General features: G+C 38.1%; 1 protein-coding gene across 1 annotated transcript in view; it reads left to right on the top strand.

Annotated features, from left to right (window-relative positions):
• WDR35 (WD repeat domain 35) overlaps positions 1 to 25758 on the top strand; it is a 54960-nt gene extending 29202 nt beyond the window's left edge. Inside the window, exons 12-26 of the mRNA XM_090280720.1 lie at positions 1586 to 1730; positions 4432 to 4501; positions 5523 to 5576; positions 6864 to 6973; positions 7444 to 7654; positions 11364 to 11444; positions 15345 to 15481; positions 15795 to 15998; positions 16863 to 17009; positions 17655 to 17787; positions 20177 to 20287; positions 21391 to 21555; positions 22418 to 22558; positions 23220 to 23376; positions 25514 to 25758. Of these exons, the coding sequence (XP_090136846.1) occupies positions 1586 to 1730; positions 4432 to 4501; positions 5523 to 5576; positions 6864 to 6973; positions 7444 to 7654; positions 11364 to 11444; positions 15345 to 15481; positions 15795 to 15998; positions 16863 to 17009; positions 17655 to 17787; positions 20177 to 20287; positions 21391 to 21555; positions 22418 to 22558; positions 23220 to 23376; positions 25514 to 25758 (2111 nt within the window). The remainder of the gene's footprint in view (positions 1 to 1585; positions 1731 to 4431; positions 4502 to 5522; positions 5577 to 6863; positions 6974 to 7443; positions 7655 to 11363; positions 11445 to 15344; positions 15482 to 15794; positions 15999 to 16862; positions 17010 to 17654; positions 17788 to 20176; positions 20288 to 21390; positions 21556 to 22417; positions 22559 to 23219; positions 23377 to 25513) is intronic.
• The last annotated feature ends 1232 nt before the right edge of the window (positions 25759 to 26990 follow it).

The following is a 26990-nucleotide window of genomic DNA, read 5'->3' as shown; positions in this document are numbered from 1 at the left end:
TAACACCATTTGTTGATTCTGGTCTGATAAATGGCGACTTTTTGTAATATTTATGAGTAGAAGAGCAATTTTTGTATGGTTTTAATCATGAATTTAGAAATTAGGTCCTAAAATGGGCTTTTATGAAGGAATTTTTTTAAATGTATTTTGTGTGAATTTATGTTTAATTTTATGTTATTTATTTTGTGTGTGACTTTGGGCAAGGTTTTTCCCTTTAGCTCCATATTTTTATGTGTAGGATGGGTTTGATGAGATTGTCTGTTTCAGTAACACGTACATAGTGGTTTAATTAAATGTTCTCTAAGAAGCAGAACATAGGAAAAAAGTTATATGTTAAGGAAAATATAGTCCTAAATTAGGACGGACCTCTGGAGAATTTCCTAAATTAATGAGGAAATATAAGACATATGAGACCAGAGGGAAGCGTAAATGCCGGAACCAAGCAGTAATGGTGATGGGGATGGGCAGTTAGTGGGCATTTGGGCTGTTTTTACTTTTTAGCTATTATGAATAATGCTGTTATGAGCATTTGTGTGAGAGTTTTTGTGTGGACATATTCAATATATTTTTATTTCTTTTGTGTCTTCCTAAGAGTGGGATTGCTGGGCATATAGTAATCCTGTGTTTAGCATTTTGAGGAACTGCTACGTTGTTTTTCAGAGGGAGTGCACCACTGTGCATTCCTACCATTTCTCCACATCCTTGCCACTACTCAGGTCGTGTCTGACTGCTTGATTCTGGCAGGTGTGGTGGCTATGAAGTGGTATCTCATGGTGGCATTTGCCTGATGGCTAATGCTGTTGAGCATCTTTTCATTTGCTTAGTGGTCATTTTTATATCTTCATTGGAGAATTTCTATTCAGATCCTTCTCCTATTATTTAAAAAAGATTTTTATTTATTTTTAGAGAGAGGGGAAGGGAGGGAGAAAGAGAGGGAGAGCAACATTGATGTGAGAGAGAAACATGGATCAGTTGCCTCTCTTACGCACCCTGACTGGGACTGAGCCCATAACCCAGGCATGTGCCCTGACTGGGAACCGAACCGGTGGCCTTCCGCTTTGTGGGACTATGCCCAACCAACTGAGCCACACAAGTCAGGACTGCCCATTTTTTAATTAGGCTGTTTGTCTCTCAGTTATGTGAGTTATATAAGATATAATTCCTTACCAGGTATATGATTTGCAATTATATTCTCCCTTTTATTGGTTGTCTTTTAGTTTTTGGATGGTGTCCTTTGAAGCACAAATGTTTTTAATTTTGATGAAGTCCAGTTTATCTACTTTTTCTTTTGTTGCTTCTGCTTTTGGTGTCGTATTTAAGAAACCATTGCCTAACCCAATGTCATAAAGACTTACTACTGCGTTTTTTCCCTAAGAGTTCTATGGTTAGGTCTTTGATCCATTTTAAATTAGTATTTTTATATGGTTTCACAAGCTTTTGACTCTTATCCAATTCCCCAGACTGTATGTAGGGTATATTGTCTGTAAGATAAGGGGTTGAACCCAGTGATCACTGAAGTCCTTTGCAGCACGTTGTGTGATTTCGTGTAACTATAACCTAATTGTCTCCGTGTTCTTTTGAATAGCACCGTTATTTGTTGCAATGACCAAAACTCACGTGATAGCAGCTTCAAAGGAAGCATTTTATACCTGGCAATACCGCGTGGCAAAGAAGCTCACAGCTTTGGAAATTAATCAGATGATGCGGTCTCGAAAAGAAGGGAGAGAAAGGTATATCTTTTGATGCATGTTTTTAGAAGCTCAGCCATTTCAAATTTATTATATTTTAAAATTTTCATTACCTGTAGAGAATTTGTATGAGTCTATATGAGCTGAACTGACGACATGCTGGAGAGCAAGATCTCAGATGCTCCCCTGAACCATATCACATTTAAATTACACATAGTTATAAGTTGTCATGCTTGACAACTGTAAATTGTTTTGATTAATAGAAATAATATTTCCCAGTTAATATGAATATCTTTCAAATCTATCTGTTTAAGTTTATCAAAATAAAAGAGATGTAAGCAAGGTGTAGTAAAAGAAGGCCTCTACAGATAAAGACTGGAAATCTGTGTTTTTATAAGGGAAAGGCTATACTCACTGATCTGCTCTCACCAAATTAGAGTTACAGTATTCTACTGAAAAATGGTTATTTGTCTGAGGTCCGTGTGTTCATGGTGCAGGTCTTTCCCCAACCAGGAGGGTGGGGTGATCCCAGCATTGTTCACCAGGCAGGTCTGTAGACACAGATATGGAGAATGTCTTAGGTAGGATGCACTGGTCACTTGGCTATGTTCTCTTACTCTGGATTCCAGGGAGCCAGGGTTTGAGACTATGTCTGGTAACTGGATAAAGAGGGCAATAAAAATCAGGAGCCAGGACAGAGGATTTTTTATAGTAAGTTTCACAGTGCAGATGGCCTAGGCCTGAGCTGGGGTGGGTAGCGAGCAGTCATGGCAGAAACCCTCGGTTGTTTTTTAGTCATCTCTCCCCTTCCCTTTGAGACTCACTCACGCACTAAGACAGGGCATAGGTCCCCAGTAAAAGTGTTTTGGGTCTGTGAGTTCACATGGAAGCAGGAAAAAAATAAAATAGTTGAAATATACTATATCTTGGCTTCTATGTACTTTTGAAAGACTCAGCGGAAAGAATCTTCAGCCTCTTGAAAGAGATTCTGGCTTTGTTTAAGTAAAGAAGGCAGCATTTTCTTGTATTTCTATCTGGAATACATTAACTAGTTTTAATGACTCTGGGCTAGTTCTCCCTCTGGCCCTCAGTTTCCTCATTTGTAAAATACAGTTGATGATGGTAGTAACAGTTAACACCTATTACTTCTTATGTGCCAGACACTGTGGAAAGTCTGTATTCCTATTAGTCAACATTCCTACTATTCTGGTTTCACAGAGAGGAGACCGAGGCACAACAAGCTTAAATTGTTTGCCAAAGGTCATGAGCCAATAAGCAGAGACCGGACATGGAGTCAGTTTGTCTGGTCTTGGGGCCACCTCCTCTGATTGGCCTTTCCTATCATACCCACTTGTTTTAGAGATGGTGGTGGGTCAGATCTCTTGAGATACCTATTTTGACTTTTATTTGTGATAACTAAGTAGACATAGTAACTGTGTATACCTAATGGAAATGTATTAAAATGCAGAAACATGGTACCTCTAAATTGGTCTACCTTTCTATATTTAATATATTTCTATTAAAAGTAACATTTGATCTCCTTGTTACATTGATGAAAAAGTATAATTATGATTTCAATTAAACTGATAAAATTTTATATTTTTTAATCATTATTTTTAAAAAATAATTTATTTATTTATTTGTTTATTTATTTTTTATTTTTTTAGAGAGAGGGGAAAGGAGAAAGAGAGGGAGAGAAACATCATTCTGTGGTTGCCTCTCACTCACACCCCCAACTGGGGACCTGACATGCAACCTAGTCATGTGCCCTGACTGGGAATCGAACCAGCGACACTTGGCTCGCAGGCCGACGCTCAATCCACTGAGCTACAGCAGCCAGGGCAAATTTTATGATATTTTAAAGATGGAAAATAGCTTGAGTTTCCTGTGATTATATTACAGCTACAATTTCTTGAATTCTTTTTATGTATCAGGCTGTGTATGTATATGCTTCACAAACACAATTTTATTTATGCCTTTCAAAAACCCTCCAAGGAGGGAATTATTCTTTTTTACAGGTGGAGAAATTGAGGTTCAGAGAAGTTAAGCAACTTGCCCAGGGCCTTGTAGCTACTCTATGATGTATCTACTCTGTTTACCTCCATTCATGTGAATATTTCTTTGTCAGACATCATAGAGCCTCTGACAATGTGTGGCAGTGTGCTGCGCACTGGACATACAGTCTTTGTCTCCAGGAAACTCACCCCCTGTTGGGAGGGATGAGTAAACTAGCAGGGATACTGCAGTGTGAATAAGTATTAAAGTAAAGGTGTTAGACTCCCAAAGGGGTGCATCTTCACAACACAGGAAACGCAGGGAGCGATTCTTTACTGCAGGACAAAAATTACAAATACATTTAAGTTTTACTTTTATTAAGCACATTGATAGAAGGGAAGTTATGGAGAAACAACAGGGAGACAGTCTATTAGAAGTTACTCCTGACTGATGTTCATTTGGAGAATAAGGAAAATATCTTGGGGCTTAATGAAATTCATTGCAAATGTGTGATTCAATGTTCAGATATATTTTTGACACAGCTTTCAGGATCATGACTTGTATAACTAGTAAACACCTGGTAGATAATATCTACCTTTATAAGATTGAGCTTTGTCAAGAATGCTTTAAAATAATGATATTTATGTTAACAATACTCATTGGTATCAACCAATCCTTGAACTGTTTCAGAGATTATGAAATAGTATAACCTTTACACTATCTTTGAAATTCTGATTTTTTTCCCTAGACTTTATCATGTTGATGATACTCCTTCTGGATCAGTGGATGGGGTACTTGATTATAGTAAAGCCATTCAAGTAGGTGATTTTATGACTGCCATCAAATGTAAATATCTGTAGATTTGAAAATACTGTAATTTTATTTTGAGACCTGAAAAAGAATTTGTTTCCAGTGATAGCATATTAGTCTAGTAATTAACATTTTTTTCTATTCTGAAAAGCTTTTTCCAGACTTGCTTTTTTCTCTCTTTTGATTTTTAAAAACATTTTATTTTGAAATAATCGTAGGCTCACAGGAAGTTGCAAAAATAGCACATAGAACCTCTTTATGCAGCTTCCTTCAGTGGTGACATCGTATATAACTGCAGTGTAATATCAAAATCAGGAAATTGACATTGGTGATGTTGCTGTTAAACTATGGCCTGACTCCTTATTGTCTGCACTAGGTTTTACATGTATGTGCATGCACATAGTTTTATGTGATTTTATCGTCGTGAAGGAACTGGTCTTGTGCTACTTCTTCATTTTCACACCCACTCCATCCCTGTTCCCTGGGGCACACTAGTTTGTTTCCATCTCTAGAGTTTTGAGACCCTGAGAATGTTTTATAAGTGGAACCAAATAGCATATAACCTGTGGAACTGGGCTTCTTTTCACGAAGCAAAAGCTCTTGAGAGCCGTCCAGGTCCTGGCAGTGCGAGGCTATCTCCCTTCCTCGTTTCGGCATGGTTGGTCCTTCTGCCACCTGTTCATCTGTTGTGACTAAGCGCAGGTTTTTGCTTCCATGGCCGTTTAGGTACGTTAGATGCTCCTTCCTCTGTGCCTTCGTAACTCCTGTGTGGACCTCTTTTTTTTTTCATACTGTACCATAGTTAGGTGTTTGGTTTGCTGTCTTCCCCAATGGACTTGTGACTAATCCCTGAGGGTAAAGATTTCACCTGAGTATCTCCAGGGCTTAGTTCAGTGTCCAGCACATAGTAAGTAGGTGCTCAGTTGGTAGATGTTTGTTAGTAAATCTAGTGTTGAATTGCATATTACCTTATACCAGATTTATCATTCAATAAATATTTGTTAAAGAATAACAATTGATTTATTTTAGGGCACAAGGGACCCAATTTGTGCCATAACTGCATCTGATAAGACATTGATTGTGGTAAGTTGTAAGAAAAATTATTTTATGAATAATAATTGTTTAAATTGTAAAAATAGAGTAAAGCAATACATTTTGGATTTAAATATTTTTTTATGGGGCCCTTTGCGTTTTACTGAGTCCAGCATAAGAAATGAGAAAGCCTTAAAGATTGCCTCACAAACGGTTTGCCTTTTGCAGAAGTAGCTATTTATGAAAGCGGTAGCATGGGGGCCCGCTGGGGAGAATCGGACCCCTGGTCGGCTGAGCCCTCTGAATGGGGGCAGAGGTGGGCGGGCTGGCTGGTAGCAGCGGGTCTTAGAAAGTTTCCTCCCCCGTGGGCCTGCTCTTCTAAGTTGGGGAAAATGCTTTAGCTCAGCTACTTTCAAAGGACTTTGCATGAAGAGGTGGCGTGTTTGCTGGCCAGTAAAGTGAAAAAGGGCATGGCAGCGTTTTGCTGAATTTTTCAAATAATATCAGTATATACAGTCTTTTCTTGAGTTATGATATTTGAAAATATTAATTTTAGAGATAAATGTTTACTTTAATATAGTAATGCTGGTAGAATCATTGAATTTGAATTATGTAAACAAAGCCGTAACAGTGTCTGTTTCTAGTTCTAGTTAATGTTCTTTAGCCGTTAGTTAATTTAAGGGAGAAATCTTTTTAAGAACAGTATTCATTTTTCCTCACCAAATGATCTTGGTGTATGTCTTAAGCAGTTTGTCTTAGGTCTGTGGGACCTCCTGTTTTCTTTTGAGATTCTTTGCTAGATGATAGGGAGTGTGTGTGTGTGTGTGTGTTTCTGACATTTGCAGAAAAAGGCAACTCAGAGCAATCACAAAGATCGATCTAATTCCTAAATGACAGAGTCTGCCTATAAGAAACGCACTCAAATAGTCAATACCAGCCAGAAGTTTTAATGGAGAAGATATCCTCCGCATTGAGAACTGCTTTCCACTGCTGCAATGTAAATAGTTTTTAGAACTATTACTTTTTCAAACGTTTTAAGCCACAGCACTGACCCCCGTTTCCAAAAATAAAATCTCATTTTGTCAGTATATTAAATCTTTTAAAGCCCGTATGTCCCTTTTATACATTAAAAAATAATTGGATCCCTTCTGCCACTTTTAAAAGGTTTTAATTAACTTAGGAGATAAATATATACTCAGTAACATGATCATAAGGGAATTCGCTATGATACCATCACTTTGATTTTGAAACAAATATATAACATATAGTGAGACCTGTAGTTGTAATGTAATATTATTATGGGAAATTTGCTTTAGTAATCATAAGTAATTTCCATAGGGTCGTGAATCGGGCACCATTCAGAGATACAGTCTTCCTAATGTTGGTTTGATTCAAAAATATTTCCTTAAGTGTCGAGCCAACCGGTTATCACTGAATTGCAACTCTAGGTAAGTCTGAAAACTCTCCTTAAGCAGATGTCTGATTTAGAAGTTACCAGTTTGGATTATTGGATTTATATAAGATATGCATTTGTTTAAAGTTGTCTATAGCTTAATGTGGTTTTACTATACTTTATTTGTATTTGAATATTTATATTTATATTTTTGTATTATATTTGGTTTAGATGCCTTCCTCTAGTTGGGCAAAATCTAGAAATTCTAGTGTACCGTCTTAAGTTATTTGCTTTTATCCATTGGATACCTTTCCCTCACAAGCAGGCGAAGTGGAGAGGACTCCATGTCTTCTACCAAATTTATAAAAATTTGTTTAAAATCAGTTATTATGTGAAGCCATTTCTACCATATTTCCAGGTTCTGATTGAGCTGATTTTGAAGAAGACTGGTTATAGGTAATTATCCTCACAACTGCTGATAGTAATTTTACAACTTCTCCCCTTCCCCGGTTTCATTATTTGTAGTCGTCTTGCTATCATAGACAACTCAGGAGTTCTAACTTTCTTTGACTTGGATGCTCGGGTAACAGACAGCACAGGACAGCAAGTCATTGGCGAGTTGTTAAAACTGGAGCGAAAAGATGTCTGGGATATGAAGTGGGCCAGAGATAATCCTGATCTGTTTGCAATGATGGAGAAAACGAGAATGTATGTTTTCAGAAACCTGGATCCTGAGGTAAAAACAAGAAATGAGCATTAACAGTATGCAAATAATGAGCCAAATATTAAGACCTGGATATTTCCCATTTGTTTCTTCAAGAGGTTTATTGGTTGTTGGCTGCATGAATTTCTGAAAGTAAACAAACATTTCTGTAGAGTTTTAAAATATCTGGTCTTAAGGGAGAATAATACTCATCCTTTAAATATTCTCTACTTCCTCCGAAACGCAGTTCCTAAGCATTTTATGTTCTTTTTGGAATGGTGATTACTAATGACGTAGTCTTTATTTTTTCATGTCAAAGTTAAAAAGAAAAAATTTGTAGTCTTATTTACCATAGTTGCTTAAAACAACCTAATGAAAAAAACGTGGACTTGAAACTGCCTTGTCCTTTCATTCTCTTTTGCCTGTGTACCCACTTTATTCTGCACTTACCCTGTCTCGTTATTACACATGCGCTGCCACTCATTTATCCATGTTCTTTCTCGCGCTCATGATCTTATGAATGTGCAGATGCAGTCTGTGATTTATCTACTCTCTCTAGGGGACCAGGAAGCCCCTTTCTCTCTAATTTTAAAGTTACATTTTGATTTTCTACTTGCGGTTCACATCAGCTAATTTTTAGGCTCTGAATTTTCCTGTCACTTAGTCTGCTCTGGATCTACTGTTAACTGTTGTGGTTAGGAAATCCAGAATAATTTGAGTGGGAGCCATCATTAAGAAGTGAAATCTTTTAAACAATTAGTGGAGTTTCAGTTTGGAATTTTCTGGACTCCACTAATGTAAATAACAAGAGAGAAGTTAATATATCCTTTAGGTCATTAACTGATGTTGGTTTGGACTATAGTTTTCTACTTGGGAAAACATTGCATGCTTGGGCGCCTGAGCTGCTGACGATCTTCTATAGTGATTTATTTAGTGGTAAACTATTTGCCTCTTTAATATCTTAAATTATTTTTACATTTCCCCATTGGAGCCCTATAGGGTCTTTGGGCTGGTAAATGGCCTGACGTAAATGGGTCTCAGAGGGTTTGTTAAAGCTGTTAGGAGTCTTAAGGGTCTTGGTATGTAATTTTTAGACCCTGAATAATGATTCAAAGGAAAGGCATTCATTTGACCTGCAAGCATAGCTTCTTTCAAGGGCCCCAGGGAAATTCAACCCTTGCCACCAGCAAGTGTGAGAATTTCACGGGTAACTGCAGGATGACCTTGAAGATGGAGGTAGAATACTTGTGAGTGGTAGAGTCCTTTTTCCCATCCTTGGAAAGTACTACTAATTACTGCTTGTACTAATTTGGAAATCATTTGCCTGGAGAAGTGAGAGTATCGTGCCTGACTGTTCAGAATGTGTGTGTAGCACACGTGGAGAGTGTGGCACCAAGTGAAATGTTTGCCTGGTGGAAAGTGTTTCTTAAGTAGTTGTAACAGAACAGCCTTCTTCTTCTTTTTGAGTTTGTTGTCTGGCTTGGCAAGAACTTCAGTTTCTATTCGATTTATGGCTAGATGAATTTTTATAACCTTACCACCGCCTGGATTTCCTCTTAAACCACGCTGTACTGCTCCTTTCGTTCACGAGGACACTGGCTGGCCGTGGGCCCCACGTGGGCACTTACTCTGCTGTTCATCCCCCGGCTGCTTGACTGGCCGATCACGTAAGGACATACTCCTCACAGCAGAACTCACCTTGGTTCCTCCAGGACATCGTCTTCTGTATTATTATTCAGGAGAGAGCCATTGCTTGGCAGTTAATACTGAATATAATTTTATCCATTTGCGTGTTGTCACGAATTCTAAATTTATACCTTCTCTAAATTGTAAACCATTCTTCAAATTATATGTGAAAAAGGGTGACATTTGTGTGCAGAGTTCTTATTCACCGATAAAGCACATCTCATTTGAGAATTAGGAAATGAGAATTTTAATATTGATATTTTCTGCTGGATCATTTTCATCTCCAGGGACTCTCTCAAGGTACTGATTCAGCCCTTTATTCTTTTTCTTGGATCTTCTCTCTCATTGGTAGTCCTATTTCATATTCATATTTCTTTCACATCTCATATTTTTATCCACCAGGCTATCATTTTTGTACATTTGCTTCTTTTCCAAACAAGGGGTTTCCAAACTTTTGAATGCATACTTTTTTATTGAACACATTACCTTTATGTAAAACAACCTCTTTTTTTGAGAAAAAAAAGGGATTGCATAATTTTTCTCATATAATTTGACTATTTTAATAAATTATTTCTACTTTTTAAAGAAAATATACATTTAAAAATTCAACTAACACATATAATATGCCTACAAGGGCCTTATTCTTAAACCTGGACATACTAAACTCAAACTAAGTTTGATTCAGATTTTACTCAAACTAAAAACGATTATTATTTTCATCTTTTTTGGTACCTTCCTATTAAAATGTTTTTAGTTTCTATCATATATGAAGTTTAAACTTTCAGAGTTATATATTTGATACGTCGTCGGCAGCCGTCCGTCTCGAGAGACGATGGTGTAGCTTCTTAGCTTCTTAAGAGTCTATCTGCACCGCCGAGAATGGCTGTGCAGTCCGACTCGGGAGTGACACGGTATCTGTCTCCTCCCGTGTTGAATTGACATCTTGTGATGACGCTGGAGTGTCCTCTCCAGTGAAGCTGAAGCTACAGAGCCTGGGCGGGGTGATATGGAGGGTCTGCTGTTGCCCATTTGATACGTAATTCTTTTGGATTTTGGTTACTTTTTATGTCATTTTGATGTACATACCCACACATATTTTAAAAAATTGCATTCTGGTACTATTTCCATTACCAGACTACCTTATCTTATTCTTTTTACAGTGTTCTTGGAGGTAGTAAGTATATTGGGAATTTATTTCTTTTGGTTTGAATATTCCTACCTATTATTTCTGCTAGGGATTTAGGGCAGCCACTTTCCATTACGATGTTCATTTACTATAGCTTACTTCTGCGAACCTCATAACTCTGGGATAAGAGACAGACACATAACAGACTCAAGTATTATTTACATATTGGCAAACTAAATCTTCTTATGCAGGAAATCTATCAGGAATGCTCTCTGGCTAATGTGACAGAGGACAGATTTTTCAGTGTGGTGTGAGACTTTGATATATGTACTTAAATAGAAATACAGTGTTTGTCAGTTTTATTAAGAATTAAATTTGATGCCAAATTCCCTGAATATGAACTATGAAGCTTTATAAGGCATTTTTGGATTAATTATAAAATTTGGACTGGTATTAGATGTTACTAGGAAATAAATATTGATTATATGAGGTGTGGTAATACTAATGTGACCATGTGAGAGAGCATCTTTTAGAGACACGCATTGAAATATTTAGGGGTAAAATGTCACAATGTTTATAATTTACTTTAAAATCCTTCAGCTAAAAATTTAATTGAAACTTATTTACAAAAAAAATTTTTTTTTTGGTCAAGACTCTTACTTTTTTTATTAAAAAAAAAGTTATTGTTGTTCAATTACAGTTGTCCCAATTTTTCCCCCATTGCTCCCCCCTGCCCCGCCCACCCCCTCTCCCACAGCCAATCCCCACCCTGTTGCTCACGGCAATAAATATCTAGACGATGGCTATATGGGTGTTAATGACATCCTTTCTACTTTTCTGTTGGTTTGAAAATTTTGATAATATTTAAAATCATGTTAAGGAAGGAAAATGTCACATAATGAAGTATAACATTTGTTTTTGTCTTTAAAGGAACCCATTCAGACTTCTGGACATATTTGTAACTTTGAGGATTTAGAAATTAAATCTGTTTTATTGGACGAGATATTGAAGGTAATTCTTAAGACAACAATTATATTTCTGCTGCCGGCTTGCCTGGGGTTAATTTCTGCCCCCGGCAGCGTGGCGCCCAGTTAGGGCTGTGGGTGGAGGAGTCAGACGTGTCTGGCTTCCAGCTCTGCTCTGACAGTTGTACGCCCGTTACCCAGGTCCCTCCGTCTTTCTGAGCCTACTTTCCTGTACACGAGCCTCAATTTCCAACTTCTAAGAAACGTGGGTAATTATAGTACCTATCTTACAGGACTATTATTTTATAATGTTTGGAGAGCCCTTAGCACAGTGCTAAGATGAAGAGTTCAAAAAATGGTAGTGGTCGCTGTCCTTGTTTTTTGCATAATAACAAAGAGCTTCCGAAGAAATATTTGACGGTTTATCGTTTTTTCTGGTTCTAAGACACTTGAGTAACTTATTTTGAAAGTTCACTATCTTTTCATTTTTTTTCCTGTTTTTTATAAATGATCCAATTCTGGTTCCTGATTCTTTTTGAACTCTTACTTTGGCCTTCATTAACCATCTTTTGAGAATCTTTTTTTTCTATACTCAGCACAGTTGTAGCTTCATTTTATCCAAAATATTTCCTTCTTATATGCACTTCATATATTTTTTGGAATTAGGATCGTAGGTTTTAAATTTCCAGAAGTTAATTGCAGTTTGCAGCATGTTTTCATATGTAAGTTATAGCCATTTTATTATGAATTAGACTTTTTCTTTCCTGTATCATGACCACCTTATAGTAGCAGGATGGGCCCCTATCCAAAGTTTGGTTTGGTTGTCAAGACACGAGCCCACAGGAAAAGGTTATCACTTACACAATGAGGCTTTGGGGGAAGAAAGGGCAGGCTTCTCAAGCGGGTCGAAAAATGGTTGGAGAGAGAGGGGAAAGGAGACTGGCCTGAGGTTTTTGGTAGTTAGAGGATAGTTGTTCAGTAGCTCTTTCGGGAAAGAGGACAAGCAAAAGGCCTTATATCTTCATTCCTAAGAGAGGAAAAGGAAAATATATCTTCTCTGATGTCATATGTTCAACTTAAATAGGACAGTAACTGCGGATGAACGAGTTCAATTCTTTACAAGTCTAATACCTTCAACAGGGGCAGGTCTTTTCCTTTACTCTTTGCAGAAGTGCGGTCCGCACAGAGAGGAGCCAGGTGCCCACGCTTGGGACCATGTGACCCTAGACGGCAGTAATGCCGCAGGCTTCATGCTGGGCGTTTGACTGCTGGCAGCTTTTAACTTCACCTCTCACCCTCCCCCCTTCCACTCGTGCCTCACATCTGGGCAAGCGGGCGGCAAAGGGGTTTGGTAGAATAGATCAGTGAACAGAAGCACTTTATAAAAATGGCATCGTTGTAAATCTACCTTTTTAGTGTTAATTTCAATTTAATGACTGGAAAGTGAACTTGAAGGAACTGTAGAACCTTAGATATTTTTTTCAGTACAAACAGTACCATTTTTCTGGGTTAAGAAAAAAATTACGAAAAACTAAGACGTCACCACCTTTAAACTGCATTTTAATTTTTAAGAACATTATTGACTGTTCATTTTAAAAGATAACATTCTGACATTTTCTCCCACTTTTATTTTTTTGTTAGTCGTCTTATTATTTTTACATGGTCAAGATCTAGAAAATTTATATTTTGTTTTGTAACCATAATTTCCAGTTGTTTAGTCTTATTAGTTAAATGAAATTTATTATTAGTCTGTTTATACATTTTCTCTGTAAATGAATCCTTAATTTTGATTCATCTTTTAGTTGGCTGGATTTAATTTTTTTGTAGTTTTTTTGTTTTCAAGAAAGGTATATAGTTGCTGATTACCTTAATCTCGAATGTTTGAAAGCAACTATGGTGTCATTGCTCTAACTGATGATTGTCTTGACTTTTATGAAGGATTTAAAAATATATGTATTTAAATTGGTTAGGTGTACTTTAAGATTCTTGATACTCTGGGCACATTTTATGTATGTGTATTAGGATAAAGAATATGTAGAGTACCGTTGCCCAGTTTCCTGGTAGGAGGTGTGACACTGTAAGAACCATCAAGTTCTCTGTGACAGTTTTGTTATCTGTCTGACCTACTACGTGCAAAGCTGCAAAGGAAAGAATGTTGTCAGACTTTACTCTGGGGCCTCGTTGGACCCAGGAAGTATTTAGCTGAACTATAGATTCCTATAAAAATACAGTTTTAAGAAATAGCATGACTGTCGTACACCTAAAACTAATGCAGTGTTCTGTGTCAAGTATGTCTCAATAAAACAGGAAAAAAAAAACAGCAACAAGAAATAACATGGGAAACTTCTTGGAGGACTAGAGGAGAAGGGATGCAAAAGGAAAAGGAAGGGAATTACATTTACTGAAGTAGCTTCCTGCGCAGTGTTCCTTCACGTCACAGATTGTGTTCATTTGTTGTTATAACCGTGGTATATTTACACAGACCTCATTTTCAGGTGAGGAAGGCTCTTAGTGGGAAGAATGACTTACCCAAAATTTATCTGTTCATTGACTCAGCAAATGTTTATTGACAGTAAGACCTAGTTCTTGGCCTCAGGAAGACAAGAAATGCAGCCCCCAGGAAAGGGTCAGGCCTGCGGTGGGTCAGCAAGTGGGTATATCTCTGCAAGGTCTGACGCACGAGAGCGTTACTGGGTCCGTTTTCAGACTGTGAATCAGGTGAGCCGCACAGCCAGGCTTTGTGCTAACCATTTGATAGATGTTACCGTGCTGAACCCTCCTGACTGGAGGGAGCAAGTTTGATTATTATCACCATTTGTTCAGATGAACAATCTGAGGCTTGGAGTGGAAAGCTAATTTGCCAGAGACACCCTGTTAGCCGTGGGCAAAGGCAGGATTTGACTCCAAGCGTCTGGCTTCCAAGCTGGTGAATGTCATTGGCACAGATGGGGAAGGGGAGAGGTCCTGGGCGAGGGCGGCTCGGGCTGTGAGGTGCCTGTGTGCTGTGGAGTCTGGACTTGATCCTGGAGCCAGTGCGGGAGGAAGCAGGAGAGGGACATCGTGGGGTTTCTATTTTGGGAAGATGGTTTTGGCGTCTTGGGTGGGAAGGGAGGGAGGCAGGGCAGGTTCTAGACAGCGTTGTCACATGGCCAGAAAGCAGGGGAATTAGGATTTGAGTCTATGTTTGAATCGGAACTTCATGCTCTTTTCACACGGCTTCCTACCTTGTACCAGGGAGCCCCAAGAACTTTTCAGTTTCTAGATTCAGCGGTTCAGTGGCGGGGTGAGCAGGGGGTGCACACGGCTCGTTCACCTTTTCAGAGATCTCTGGTTTCTGGGAGCCGTTGCTGTTCACACCCGGGGGCTCCGATTTTCTTGGATGCTCTCACTTTTCATTACTTGGACTACGTAGAGTATTGCTGAGTTCGTTATAACTGCGGTTTCCTTTCTTTGGGCATTAGCTTTTCTTTAAGGCTGGCTTTCAGGGTTTTTTTTTCCATCAGCTTACTAAACTGCAAAAGTGGTGATAGACACCAGCTCTTTTTCTTTTGTTTGCCTTCGCTCAGCAGTGCGTGCAGCACGCGCTTCATGGGCCAGGCAGGGAGGGAGGTTAGGGAGCGCGGGGCAGGGCCCGCCCTGGCATTGCCGCGCACTGTGGGCCCGGGAGAGCAGGGCCTGGGAAAGACGGTTCGAGCCGAGGGAAACAAGGCACCGAAGTTTCTCTCCTAGTCCGGGACCCCCTCTGTCACTGGCCCCTCTTCTCACAGGCAGCCTGACAGCCTCCGGAGGGGCGTTTCCCAGATAACTCAGAGGACCCACACGTGGGACTTCCTTCCCTTCCGAGTTTTGCTTACTATACGATGCAGGTTTTTGTTCAACTGTAAAAAAGAAACACATAGTCCCAAAGCAGCTATTTGAATTCCTTTCTTTCCATCTTTCCTTTTAGAACCCAGAACATCCAAACAAGGATTACATAGTTAACTTTGAGATTCGGTCCCTGCGAGACAGTCGAGCCCTGATTGAGAAGGTGGGAATTGAAGATGCATCTCAGTTCATAGAGGACAATCCACACCCCCGACTTTGGTGTGTAAAACTGGAAGCGCCTTCCCAAGTGTCTGGTGCGAGCTTTGGCGACCTCCGCTCTGCCCTGTGCCTCTCACGCTGGCCTCCGTAGGGAGGGACTTCCCGGTCTCGCTCTTCTTCTTAAGATAAATTCATTTTAGATTTGGAAGAACTCGAAATAAGCATATTATTAAATGAAACACGTGTAAACATGTGTTAAAGGAACCACTTCCCATCATGTTTCACTGGAAACCATAGTTATAATCATTGCATTCTAGTTCTAGACTTGTGTATCAGTGACTTGCAACAGACTTTTCTGATTTTTTCTGTGAAGGCGCCTATTGGCTGAAGCAGCCCTTCAGAAACTGGACTTGCACATGGCAGAGCAAGCGTTTGTGCGCAGCAAAGATTACCAAGGCATCCAGTTTGTGAAGCGCCTGGGCCACCTACAGAAGGAGCCCATGAAGCAGGCGGAAGTGGCTGCCTACTTCGGCAGGTTCGAAGAGGCTGAAAGGATGTATCTTGATATGGACAGAAGGTCAGTAATGAGGCCGCAGGCATCCCAGAGTGCTTTCAGAGTTGGTGATTTTTTCCCGAATGAAGAATGTAAAATAGACTAATTGTGCCCTACCGTGTCTTTTAGAAAATAATTTCAGTTTGAGTTATATCCTAGATATTCCTCATGCCCCTCATTACTTTATGGTTTGTAATTTGGGGGCAGTTTTCTTTTCAGTTTTTACACTCATGAATAGCTGGCCATGGGAGATTTTTTTCACTTGATAGGAAAAAGAATCGTGAGTATAGAGACTGGGGGCCCTTTTATCATTTATTACACAGTTTATTATTTGGCTTTATGTCATTATTTAATTTTCTGTCATCAAGGAGCATGAAATAAAAATCAAACATATTTAGAGATCGAGTTATATTCTTTATATTTCATTTTCGATTTATATAACGTAACGTATAAACTTCATTTCAGCTGTAAACATTATGTCTGACTTTTATTAATATTATTTGTACTTCCAGGAGAGCCTTAATACAACTTAAGCCCTGAATAGAAAGATAAAATCAATCATTTTTTATATGTTTGGTTTTTAAATAAGCCTAATTATGTCTAAGAAACTGATGAAAAGGTGCGATTATTATTTAAGTCATTATTTTGCTAAGGAACTTGGAAGTCCAGGAAAATAAAAGGCAAGGAATTGCTTCCTTTTCCCTGTTTCAGGTTCTCCCCATTGCTTCTTACCTGGTCAGGTTGTTTCTGAAATGCCTGGAGAGTTCTTGGTCTGTCTTTTCATTGCTGTGTATTCTCAGGCCCCTAGAACTGGACCTAGCACACAGTAGACACTTGATAAATACTTGTCGAGTGAAGAAATGAATGAATGAGTGCCATTGTTTGCAGGGATCTTGCTATTGGCCTCCGGCTGAAATTGGGAGACTGGTTTAGGGTACTCCAGCTCCTGAAGACTGGGTCCGGTGATGCAGACGACAGCCTCCTTGAACAGGCCCACAACGCCATCGGAGACTATTTTGCTGACAGACAAAAGTGGTAGGTAACCTGCCTGGACCCCTTCATCCTTTCACCATCCCTTGAAATGTAGCTGCCTGCATACCTCCCTATGAAATAATGTGTGGGAGACAAAGACGGTCCTCCTGGACGCTGAACTTGAAGTCACTCCAGGCTCACATTGGGGGGCACAAGGTGCTTGAAGCTGCTAGACAAGCACAGTCAGCCTTGGAGCTTCCAGACCCACAGAACTCGTGCCGAGCTCCAGGGAGCTTTTTACTGCTGGAGACCACAGAGCGCACTTTTAAGCCGTCCTATGATTTATTTCCCAAAAGATAAAAATAGTATTTTATGTTGGCTTCTTTTGTTAGTGTAGATTGTTTTCAGAAATCGACTTTTATTCTTTTAAGTTTTTATTTTGATCACTGTGGTTTTTTATTTATGTCAGTGTTTGGAGGTGCCACTGTGTATCCGATGAAAACAATATTAAGACTATTCAGTGCATTGTAACTAAAATATGCTTTGCAATTTTAGATTTTTTTCTCCCCAGTTTATATGCTTCAAAGACATTTTGTAACTGAAGCTTATGACTAGAGTTGACTAGTAATTCTAACGGAGGAACATGTTTTGGTGGAAGTGCTGTTTATCAGGAGACTCCATTAACTTTAAAAGTTTTTCCCTCCATAGGTTGAATGCTGTACAGTATTACGTGCAGGGCCGAAACCAGGAACGCTTGGCTGAATGTTACTATATGTTAGAAGATTATGAGGGATTGGAGAATCTTGCCAGTTCCCTTCCAGAAAACCACAAGTTGCTTCCAGTAGGTATTAGAAATTTTCATTTTTGAAGTTGTTAGTTTACTTTATAAGGTTATCATGGTTTTAAAAAACTTATTGATTTTAGAGAGAAAGAGAAAGGGAAGAAGGTAGGGAGGGATGGGGGAGAGAGAGAGACTGAGAGGAAGAAACATCCATTTGTAGTTCCACTTATTTATGCGTTTATTGGTCAATTCTTGTATGTGTCCTGATTGGGGACTGAACCCGCAACCTTGGCATATCGGAACGATGCTCTAACTGAGCTATGTAGCCAGGGCCAAGGTTTTTATGTTATAATCAGGAAATGTCCTCTGTGACAAGGGAACTTTTAAATTAATCTATAATCCTATAGTTTCTTAGACATGGGATTATGCTTTTAACTATTAAAACACTGTATCAATATTACAGAATACTTGAAAATGGAGGGAAAATTAATCATATTCTTGCTAATTTAACATGATTGCAGTTTTGTATAGTCTTGCTAGTTTTTAAAAATAGTTTATTTTTATTGAATTTTTTCCATTACTATTTTTTTCCCTTATACCCTCTTCAACCACCACCCACTGGTTTTGCCAGTTTTATAAAATTGCTTTTAAAAGTTAGCTGAACACATGATATATTTACAGATGAAATGATGTGTTGTTGGAGAGCTGCTGGGTCTGGTGATTATTGTGTGTGCATGTATGTGTGAAATTTGCTGTAATAAGAGTTTTAAAAGATAGCTTGACTTTTATTAGTTTATATTAACAAAAAAGTATTTAATGTTAAAAAAGAGAAACTAAAAGCAGAGTTCTTTGGAACTTTGTTCTTTTTAAGCCTCTTTTAATCAGTTGTTGAATGATGTTAATGAGTTGTATTTTATTTGTTTTCTCTAAAATGTAAATCACTGAGCTCTATAATAATCTATAGAGTTAGCAGCTCTCAACTGCAGGGCCTACACATGTATCAGCTGTGAGTTCTGCCATGAAAATGTTGTCTGTTACCTAATCGATGAATATAGAATTCTGATACTTCAGTTTTCTCTGTTGTGAATTGGAACAGTTATCCCTGTAATAATGACATTTCACACGCCCTTATTCTCAATCCTGTGTGTTTTCTGGAGTGGGAAAGAAATAGAAATTGCTTATAACCCAGGGTAGAGGGACAGTGTAGCCCACATGAGGGTGTCTGGTCGGGGTGTCTGATGATGTGGAAGAAAACTATTGCTGTAGAGGATCCAAAATAGCAACATTACTGAGTAAACACTTAAGTAATTTTAGCTATGATAGTAATTAAATAATTAAAGAAATTAAAAATGTTAAACAGTACTATACATTTTAAATCAAGTTTTGGAGCATTTTTTAATAATCTGGGGAACTGTACATAATATTTGAGTGGGAAATGCAGGGTACAAAGCCGCCTGTATACAGGGTTGGGCAAAAGTAGGCTTGCAGTTGTTCATACGGGAAATAACACAATGGTTAATAAGTAATAATAAAACAATAAACTGTGTTTTACATACTCGCAACTGTAAACATACTTTTGCCCCGCCCCATGTAGTGTGATCACGATACATGCCCCACCTCCCACATACACGTGCACTCAGAGGACAGGGACGTTAGGAAATGACCTCAGACTAGAGAAAGATTGAGTAACTAACTACCTTTTTGTGTTTCCTAATTATTTTTAACAATAAGAATTATTACTTTATAATCAGAAAAATATAACTATTAATTTAAAAAAGATAGTTGGATACAAAATGTATTTTTTTGATATTTCCCAAAATATTTTCAAAGTAGAGGTGGGGAGAAAAAAACCCTGGGCAATTAGATATTCAGAAAGACAAAAAATAAAAAATGATATTGTGGCAATGGACGGCATAGCCGCATGGGTACGATGGGTTTTGTTGTGGGCCTCTCCTTGCCCCCGCACTCTTAGGGGGCTTGTTTTGGGCCCAGCATCCTGACCTGGGGAACGGCCAGGCTGTCTGGGGCGTTCTGTGTAGCGATATCGGAGAGCTCTGTGAGTGAGGTGTCCCCAAGCCTCACATTAACAGTCACCTTTGCTTATCCCATCTATTGTCTTAAAGGGTTTTCTTACCCACCAGTGTGGGGTTCATTTTAGAGCTTAACGTTTCTGTAAAGTAGCTTCTACACTGAGAATAGGAGTGCAGTATCTGCAGGTCCTGGTTAAAAGGGAGCCCCTCAGCAGGTCAGCGACGCACCTGTTTTACAGAAGATGATGCATTAGCATCTGTCCTGGCATGTGCCCTCAGTCCCTGGGTCTGTTTAAATGCAAAGGTCCTGCACCCACCAGTACGTTTAATACTCACATGTCTCCGTGGAGTTCCAGAAATTAAAATATAAGTGATTGCCTTGGTCTGTGAAGTCTGATAGTATTGCTTTGTTCTTACAGGAAATAGCACAGATGTTTGTGAGAGTTGGGATGTGTGAACAGGCAGTGACCGCGTTTCTGAAATGCAATCAGCCAAAGGCAGCAGTGGACACCTGTGTGCATCTCAACCAGGTAAGGGACTGAAGGCGGAAGTCCCCAGGTCCGTTCTGGAAAGACTGTTGCCAGCACGCAGTTTGGAGAGCTGGAGATGAATTTTCTGGAAGGAGACAGAGACTACCTGTCTCTCTTAGGTCCCCCCCTTTTGAAGTGCTCTTGTTTGGAGTGACGCAGTCATAACTAACTCAGTATGGGAACATGAACTAACCCTGTGCTTCTAGTCTGACAAGTTTTTCTGTACTTCATTAGGACTGGACTTTGTTTCTAAAGAAGGACCAGGTAATGGTCATTGCAAAAGGAAAGAATTTTGAGTTACTTTATCCGTATTTATTCTGGCAAGTCTATATTCTTTTCCTTTTAAAGAATATGTATACTTGATATATATTTTTTCAAAGAGTTTATTTATTTATTTTTGGAAAGAGGGAAAGAGAGGGAGAAAGACAGGGAGAGAAACATCGATGTGCGAGGGAAACATCAGTCATTTGCCTCTCACAGGCTCCCCCAACCAGGGACCTGGCCCGCAACCCAGGCATGTGCCCTGGTCAGGAATTGAACCAGTGACCTTTCGGTTTGCAGACTGATACTCAGTCTACTGAGACACACCAGCCAGGGCTATATTTGATATTTTTTAAGAACTGGAATTTAACTAAAACTTAAGTGCTGAATTTTTGTTGAGATTGTTGACTGTCATTGCATTCCTTTAAAGTATTTTATGAAGCTTCATTTGCTTTATAAAAATAACTTTTAAATGTTAAATCTGATAGGACATTTTCTTAACTGAAATTGCATATTTTATTTTACTATGCACATATCTTTTTCTCTCTCATAGTTTGTGCAGAATTAGGATTTTAAGATTAATGTGGTTATAAATTTGGAGGCTTTCTTTTTTCAGATGTACTTCTTAAGCAAATCAAAGCCTTAGATCATTTAATCACTTTGATGCATGCTTAACTTATAAAACTTATAATTGCTCTGATTTTAAGTGATTTTTAAAAACATACACCAGTTTTTAATTTTAATACAATGTTACTATTATAAACTTAAAGCTTTATTGTGTAAATTTTATGACATGACTGTAAATGCTTTGGTAACTGAATGGTGTATTTTTTTTCTCCTAGTGGAACAAAGCTGTTGAATTGGCTACAAATCATAGTATGAAAGAAATTGGATCCCTGTTAGCGAGGTATGCAGCTCATTTGTTAGAAAAGAATAAAATTCTTGATGCCATCGAACTCTATCGGAAAGCCAACTACTTTTATGATGCTGCTAAACTGATGTTTAAGGTATGTAACATTAATGGCGAGTATTTGGTTTATTCTAGTTACCAGTGTTTTCTTAGATAATAAAGAATACATTTTCCATTTTGTTTGAAACAACTATTTGTTATAGGAAAATACCTCTGGTTTTATTACTGCTATAACTATGCGTCATCTTAGTATTATTACCTTTACTAACAAGACTATTTATTAATATTATCATCATATTGATACCAAACATTTATGTGTTTACTTAATACTGACATGGAAGAATTATAGAATTTTTAGGGACCATAAAGTACAAATTACTTAACTGGGAGTTAAATCCTGTTGATAATAGAATTTTGAGTTCTTTTAAGTGCGCAAGTTTTAAAGGCATTACACTTTTCATAATATGCGTTTGGCATGAAGGTGACTAGTACATTATTAATGTATGTATATTTTACATTCTATTCTATTCTTTTCCCATTTGCTTTAATGAAAAAATGAAACATTTCCCTCAGAATCATTTAAATAAATAAAAATAAAAATTCCTGAAGGATATACCACGTTAAAACTATTTTATCTTTGTGTACTTGGAACATTGTTTTAAAAAATCTGTTATGGAAAATCCAACCTATTCCATGAAAATGTTCTTTATTCTGACTTATTTGACAGTATCTTTTATTTTCTAAGTATGTTATAAGTTCTAACTTCAAGGAGGAACTAAATACTTATCAGTGCTAAGACAAAGAAAATGGGCTTTGCAGTGTTTATCATAAATGAGGGGTATTTATATTCTACCCGACTGGCTTTCCTCCTTTTTTTAGAGAATTGAATTTAGAGGTGATTACATCTATACAAATAAAGATTAAACAATATCTTCCCCCAATTCTTTAAATGCTTAAAGATTGCAGAAGAAGAGGCAAAGAAGAGAACTAAACCTTTACGTGTTAAGAAGCTCTATGTCCTGTCAGCTCTGCTTATAGAGAAGTACCATGAGCAAGTGAGAGACGCGCAGCGAGGAAAAGCTAAGGGGCAGAGCTCGGAGGTAGGCAGAGCGTTAAATAAGGCCGAGCCATCCCAAGTGTTTAAGGAGAAAACCACTCTTTTGGACAGGCCATTTAATTTCCTTATTTGCATTTATTTTCTTAAATGGTATGAGGAAAGGGAATGACTGATTTGGAATTAGTACTCAAATTTTAGAAGTTTCTACTTGGAAATATTGAAAATTATTTTTTCTACATGATTAATCTATAGTCTTTGCTTTAATTCCTTACTTAGTAAATTCTTTCTAATCTGTGAGTTCTGAAGACCTTTCCTAGGTTATATGTATTATTTTAATGTGTAAACATATCTCTTATTAAAGTTTAATCGATTCTGTTTTAACATCCGGTCAATCCTTTTGCAATGTATACATATAGCGAATCACCACAATGTACACTTTATTTTTCTTTTTTTCACAATGTACACTTTAAATATCTTGCATTTATTAGTCAATTGTACCTCAATAAAGCAGAAGAAAATTTGATCATACGAGTTTAACCAAATATGAATTGTAATGAAGAAATGAAGTCTGTAGTGACAGTTTTGTAATGATAAAATCTGCGAATGTAAATATTTTAACGTACAGCATTTGCAGAAGTTATCTTCCTTGGCAGGGCCATGTCTGTGGTTGTGCTGACAGGGAACGTCATCTGCTTCACTTGTAGGCCACCTCGGCTCTGGCTGGTTTGCTGGAAGAAGAGGTTCTGTCTACAACGAGTGGGTTCACAGATAACGCGTGGAGAGGGGCTGAGGCCTACCACTTCTTCATACTCGCTCAGAGGCAGCTCTACGAGGGCTATGTTGACACCGCATTGAAGACAGGTAGGCCTATTACATAATGGACAGAGTCTGTCTAAAATTATGAATTGAATAGGAAGGGCCAGCTCCTTTAATCTGCCTCTGTATTAATTTCAATACACCTTTTTTCCTACGGATTTTCATATGTTTGAGATTTCCGCTTTATAATTTGTTCTGTGCTTCCACTTTTTGAAATCCTTTTTATTTTTTAATACATAGAAAGCAATATATATGGGTCACAAAAAAACAAGAAGTTTGAGGTAAGGGAAAAGAACATTTATAGCATTCACAATTCTACTCATTCAAAGATAAACATTTACACCTTTTATATACAAGGTCTGTGCAGAAGGTATCCAGCCATGTAATATGAAAAATAGAGACATTTATTGAAGAAGATACAAGATACAAGAAACATTGTACATAGGACAATGACACCTCGGTCCCCTTCAGATAGGTACCTTGGGACCTCACACAGTTCTCTCAGTCACCATCAGCCACCCCGTTGTATATTCCTGAATCTCATCGATGGTCTGAAATCTCTTCCCTTTCAAAGGTGATTTTAGTTTTGGGAAAAGCCAGAAGTTGCAGGGCGCTAAATCTGGGCTGTAGGGGGTGCTGAGTCACCTGGGTGATTTGCTGTTTTGCCAAAAATCTCTGCACGAGATGTGATGCATGAGTGGGCATGTTGTCGTGATGAAGCTGCCAATCACCAGTTGTCCATGGCTGCGGCTTTCTGAATCATCTGAATTGTTTCCATGGAGAAATGTTCAAGCTTAACACAAAATCTGGTCTGGATTGGTTGTTCTACTAACTCAGTCATTTTGAATGAGATGGCCATTTCTACACATGCGCTCTCAGCGGGTCTACCGCCCTCACTGACTAGTACAGTGAAGTCATCATCGTTCATGCATGTGCATTCCAGTCTACTGTCCTTGGCTGCCAGGTCACATTGATGTTCGACAAACCATTCTCGTTATATTAATAATGGCTAGGCTTTTTCTGGACAGACCTTGTGTCTGTGTTTCCCTCTCAAGTTCTGTTGTTTTTTCTTCTTGTATGCACTGAACATTTGTTTTGCAGTTTACTTCTATTTTTGTTGTTAGCAATGGAACTGTAAGATTTTTTCTAATTGCTTATCAGTTATATATAGGAATCATTTTCATTTTAATGTTTACTTTATAACTGACCTTTACTTAATTCTAATTAATTAATATATGATATAAATTTTGCACTATTAAAAATAGTTGTATTTTATATATTTTATGCATAATCTCTAGATTTAATGTAAGAAAAATTAGACCTTTAACTTGAGATTCTTCACCTACTGGGTGAAGATATCTGTATACTTTAATATTTTCATCTTTTAGTAATAAAATGATCTGAAAAAATATATGCCCTGTGAAATTAAAGGGTATTCTTTATTATAACTGAAAGAATTTACTCTTTGTAAATTTCTTCCTGTGAACATTGTTGTGTTTTATCCTCAAACCAGTTTATAAGAACCTAATTGTAAAATACATGAATATATTGCTTTAAATTGTTTTATGAAATTTCTAGTATTATAACAAGATTTTTAATATTGGAAAGTCCACAGAAGAAAAAAGACATTCAGTTTGGTTCCCAATCTGCTATTAATTCTATAGCACATTTGTAAGAAAGAGATTATATCTGCAGTATAGAAAAATTGAAAATAACATATGATAGCTGTGAAAATAAATGGCCTGAACTGACAACTTAGAGGCTCATTTTCACCCCCCCCCACAAAGTTCTATTGTTTCAATAAGACAAACAGAAAAGCAATAATTTGTTAAAAGAAATACAAAGAGAAAATGTTCTACTTTTTCTGGAATGCCACAAAATTTTCTAATAGATTTATATGGAAAAAAAGATGTGTATTGATATCAAATATTTTTGTTTGTGTGTATATTTCTAAATGGCCATGTGCATCATTTGGTGACGGTTGTATTTCCAGGACCTGGCGTTATCGAACCCCGAAAATCATGTAGCCTCCTCCGTCCTGCCCATGCTCTGATCTCCCACCATTGTTTTCTTTAACTTTGCTGAAGTTCACGTAGGTTAAACTCAAATAGCTTAACACCGATTCTTTCCCATGCACGATCGTGATTACTTTGCAGAATCCAAATTGTACTTTCTTTCCTAGCTCTTCACCTGAAAGACTATGAGGACATTATCCCTGCTGTGGAGATCTACTCTCTGTTGGCACTCTGTGCATGTGCCAGCAGAGCTTTTGGTACTTGTTCGAAGGCCTTTATTAAACTTGAATCTTTAGAGAGCCTCAGTTCAGAACAGAAACAGCAATATGAAGATCTTGCTCTAGAAATCTTCACCAAACATACTCCAAAAGATAACAGAAAATTGGAATTGGACAGCCTTCTTGAAGGGTAAGGCTAATTATAATTAGTTAATGTCATTCTACCTACTTAGAAGTTTGGATTTCTATATGTATAATAATGTGATTGCCCTGGCTGGTTTGGCTCAGTGGATTGAGCGTCGGCCTGCGAGCTAAGTGTCGCTGGTTCGATCTTCCAGTCAGGGCACATCAGAGAAGGAAAACTCTGACTCCAAAAAACCTCCGCTGCCTTGCGGCATACCTCTTCAGGGGAAAGGCTAAGGGAGTAAACCCCGACAGAAAATCCGGAGCCGGAGTCCCTAAGTCGGTTTGACGTTGTAGTCAACACCGGCAACTCCTGCGGCGCACCTGAAGCCAAGCTGTATTGACTCCGTCTTTCCCTTGGACCCTTCAGCTGCGAAGAGAGGGGGGGTCTGCTGCATGGGCAACAGCAGACCCTCCATATCACCCTGCCCAGGCTCTGTAGCTTCAGCTTCACTGGAGAGGACACTCCAGCGTCATCGCAAGATGTCGATTCAACACGGGAGGAGACAGATACCGTGTCACTCCCGAGTCGGACTGCACAACCATTCTCAGCAGTGCAAATAGACTCTTAAGAAGCTACACCATCGTCTCTCGAGACGGATGGCTGCCGACGACGACGAATAATGTGATATAATAATTAAAGCACTAAATTGTTAAGTAATTTACCTTTTACACTATACCTTATTTTATTTAGTCTTTTAAGTGTATTAATGCTTTGTTTTCTCATTGTAAGAAAAGTTTTTAAGTTTATCTTGAAATGTTTTCCTTTCTTCAGTTTTTTAATTGTAATAACGTGTAAATCATTAGAAGTTTTCAATTAATAATTTGTTTTCCTCTTATTTTTACAGAGGGGAAGGGAAACTGCCCACATGTGTTGCCACAGGAAGCCCGATCACTGAATATCAGTTTTGGATGTGCAGTGTATGCAAGCACTATGTTCTGGCTCAGGAAATAAGTAACTACAACTTCTGTCCCTTATGCCATAGTTCAGTGAGATAAAGAAATGACAAATTGCATGTAACTGTAAAATGTGTAGCATACACGCATAGCTATAGCTATGTATATATACTTTGTATAATTTTGTGTTAAACTATGAGTATGAGATAATGATGCTGATTGTCAAAGAAAACATGGAAGTCAACCTTATTTCATGTCTGTCTTATCAGTCTATCTGTCTAATAGTTGGTTACATAATACTATGGAAATACTCTGAATAAGAAATTTTTTCTCACAGTATTAAGGT

Source organism: Furipterus horrens, unplaced genomic scaffold (genome assembly GCF_987537825.1).
Source record: "Furipterus horrens unplaced genomic scaffold, mFurHor1.1.pri manual_scaffold_6, whole genome shotgun sequence".
Lineage (NCBI taxonomy): Eukaryota > Metazoa > Chordata > Mammalia > Chiroptera > Furipteridae > Furipterus > Furipterus horrens.
The sequence above is the reverse complement of the archived record's forward strand: the minus strand, read 5'-3'. Positions and strand labels throughout refer to the sequence as shown.